The sequence below is a fragment of the Natrix helvetica genome (genome assembly GCF_964273705.1).
Source record: "Natrix helvetica genome assembly, chromosome: 1".
Classification (NCBI taxonomy): Eukaryota; Metazoa; Chordata; class Lepidosauria; order Squamata; family Natricidae; genus Natrix; species Natrix helvetica.
The window spans coordinates 312,144,576-312,148,180 of record NC_138548.1 but is presented as its reverse complement, the minus strand read 5'-3'; the positions used below and the strand labels follow the sequence as shown (position 1 = coordinate 312,148,180).

At 41.1% G+C, this 3,605-nt stretch overlaps 1 protein-coding gene across 1 annotated transcript; it reads right to left on the bottom strand.

The window, feature by feature from the left end:
• Nucleotides 1–1,762: 1,762 nt before the first annotated feature.
• Nucleotides 1,763–2,443, bottom strand: DNAJB8 (DnaJ heat shock protein family (Hsp40) member B8; the record flags this gene model as incomplete). The annotated part of the gene is made up of 1 exon (XM_081938373.1): nucleotides 1,763–2,443. One exon carries the CDS (start codon nucleotides 2,441–2,443, stop codon nucleotides 1,763–1,765), a length of 681 nt encoding a protein of 226 aa, XP_081794499.1.
• Nucleotides 2,444–3,605: the final 1,162 nt, after the last annotated feature.

Sequence of the window (3,605 nt, the reverse complement as noted above, 5' to 3'; positions counted from 1 at the left end):
TTAGTGGGTGATTTTGAACATTTACTTACTCCAACCCAGAGGTGGTATTCAGCAGGTTCTGATCAGTTCTGGAGCACCGGTAGCAGAAATTTTGAGTAGTTTGGAGAACTGGTAAATACCACCTCTGACTGGCTCCACCCCTATCTATTCTCTGCCTCTCGAGTCCCAGCTGATCGAGAGGGAATGGGGATTTTGCAGTAACCTTCCCCTGGAGTGGGAGGGAATGGAGATCTTACAGTATCCTTCCCCTGCCACACTCACCAAGCCATGCCCACCAAGCCACACCACGCCCACCATGCCACAGAACCAGTACACTTTTGAATCCCACCACTGATCTAACCTATCTCATGGGGTTAAGTTGTGGGAAAAATAGATGGAAGGAGATCTTGAATAACAAAGCAGGACATAAATCTAACAATAAAGGCTGTGAATGATAAGAAACAATGCTTTTATATTTTTAATAGCACTATGGTTTTGCTAACAGAATGCTAATTTAATATATACAGTGCAACAAACCAATACTGTAAGATACATTGTTCAGTAAATGTAGTAGGCTAAGGCTTAAAGATTCATGTTCCCATCAACATAATATACTCACTGAGATTAGCAATTCAATGTTGGCCCAGCAAAGGATATAATCATATAATCAGGAAAATATTAAATAAATATACATCTTTGGAAGAGAGTTACCTAGGCATAATTTAAATTATTGTTTCATTTTATGTCTTGAACTGTTCTCAGTCCATGTTTCAAGATTTAATGAACAAATCTTCATTGTTTCTTATCAAAGGGCATCCTAGTTGCTTCTACCGACCGTTCCAATGTACTTCTTTTTGCTATTTTTATTATACATCCCTAATAATTCATTTGACATACATAAATTTTGTATCAAATAGTTCTTTTCCAGTTTTTAAAAATAATATATACTTGGTCTTGAGAGCAGGTAAAGAGTTTTGAAGAGAGTATGTGTGCGGGTGTGCACATTTGTGTGTTTTCATTATTTTCAGAAATATATAATATCATTTCTATATTCTAATCCAAAAGCAGACTTAAAGCTCCATAAAGAAGTTTGAACTTTGATATTATTAACTTTATTTCTGCATGCTTGCAAAACCATCAGAATTCATTTTTATCCAGAAGAATTTCTATCATTTTCATGACTGTCTTTCAAACTACATATTTTTTAATGTATTCAGAGCCACACTGCTGTGTATACACTGTTGACTCTGCCCTCAAAACCTTTATTCAAAAATATTCTAATTAAACACCTGTCCAAATTAGATACTCACCCCCAGCAATTGACTTTAGAGCAGTGGTTCTCAACCTTCCCAATGCCCCGACCCTTTAATACAGTTCCTCATGTTGTGGTGACCCCCAACCATAAAATTGGTTCTCGGTTCCTAAGACCATCAAAAATATGTGTTTTCCAATGGTCTTAGGTGACCCCTGTGAAAGGGTCATTCAACCTCCAAAGGGGTCCCGACCCACAAGTTGAGAACCACTGTTTTAGAGGATAACATCCTAAACAGTAAAATCATAGACCCTATACTGCGGTTATTTCAGTACATTTTGGAGGAATCATCAAAATAAATCACATCCTGACCACCAGAGTTATTCCAAGTAATTCAGAAGTCATTACCACATAGGTCTTGAACTCAGTGAACGAGTTTATTAGTTGGTTTCCACTTTTACGGAACAAGAGTCCTTTTAAGATTGTACAAGCAGCTGACTATTGCTTTTTGGACAGACATGTGGAGAATTATTAGCATTTCAACTGTTCTCTTCCATTTACTCTTATGGACTTCAGTTGACCATCCTCCTCAATTTCAACTCTTTCTTGCCCGTTCTCGACAATTTTTCGAGTGGTGATTCTCCGTCCATTGACGACTTCTGTAGAAGTCGCTACAGATCTGAAATTCTGTGCTCCACTGCTATCGTCGCCAAAGGACCTGCAGGAGAACATAGTGTGCACACCGGGCCCAAGGGAATTAAATGCAAAATTGGAAAAGGCACCTAGTCCAGAAAAGAGGCCAAAAGGACTTTGCAACCCAGTCCGGTTTTCCTCTCCACGATTATCATCATCAAACTCGTTGTCCCAGGAGTCATGTGCAAAGATGTCCATTCCTCCAAAAAACTCTCGGAAGATCTCCTCGGGGCTGCGGAAGACAAAGTCAAAATCAAAGGGGCTGTGAGGAAAAGTGCCAGAAGCTCCTCTCCCTCTGAACCTTGGCTCTTTGACAGGTCGGTCATAGAGAGAACGTTTCTGGGGATCTGACAGAACTTCATAGGCCTCAGCTACAGCTTTGAATTTCTTTTCTGCATCCTCCTTGTTATAAGGATTCTTGTCTGGGTGCCACTTTAATGCAAGTTTACGGTAGGCCCTTTTAATGTCTTCTTGCGAGGCATTTTGGTTCAGACCTAGGACTTCGTAATAATTAACCATCCCAAAGAAAAAGGTAGCTGGATTTGGAGACTACTTGGCTGGTTTTCCCAGGGGACACAAGGTCCTGTACAGTTTGGATCCAGTGGATCCAGTAGTTTCGGTTGTGGCACTTTTTTCCTCACAGCCCAATGGTAATGGTTTTGGCGCCAAAGGGAAAGAGAAAGGCTGCTTGCTCATATTGTTTGATTTCAAGACATTTGCTGCTGAGTAGTATTGTGACATCAGAAGCATCTCAGCCAATCAATGGGCAGAGGCTTTTAATTCTTTTGAGACAGGCATCAGTCCTATTGTTTGGGTCTGCTATGCAAATTGGCTCTCTTGATAGATCACCTTTCACATCTATGATGCAACTCATGCCAGAGTCTTAGATTGGAAACTTTTCATAGAAAGGCTCTGTATGTAAGAGTTTTTTGCAAGTTTGTAGCCGGTGTTCTTCAATTTAGGATCAATGTCTTGTAAAACACACCTGTTCAGGTGGTCTTATATTAGTGATTGGGCAGTTATTCCATAAGCCAAAAGAGTGGGGAAGTGTGTGTGTTATACTCAGGTTCACTGGGTGCCTGTATTTTTCAGTCCCCGGAGTCCCCTGGTGTCATATCACTGAACTCTGAACTCAGCAGAATACATTTCCATCCAGTTCAAGTGGAAAACAAAAGTGTCATGGCTTAAAACCCTTTGTAGGTACAGTACATTGCAAAGGATGAAATGACCACCTCAAAAATATTTTTAAAAACCCAACAATATAAATTTAACCCTGCCCACATTCCATTCCCAAGTCCCCCCATTCAACTTCTGATCTAAAAAAAGCTCACCGATCCCTGGATTCCTCCTGCTTGATGACTAGTGTGGGTCTGACTTTTACCATTGATATTGATGGAAAGAAAATGGCACATAGATAGTGCAGCATAGCCCCATCAGATCACAGGTGGGTTCCTACCGGTTCAGACCGGTTCGGCCGAACCGGTAGTAATTCGGCAGCCTGGGTTGCTGGAACTGGCAGGCAACCCAGGCCTGCCATGCCCCCGAACCAGTTCTCCTACGGGGTGGCCATCTTGTTTTTTGGTTCTGCGCATGCACAGAACAATTTTCAGTTTTTAAGGTTTTGTGCATGCACAGATCTTTTTATTTTCAAATGTGCATGCGTGCAGAGCACATGTCTGGC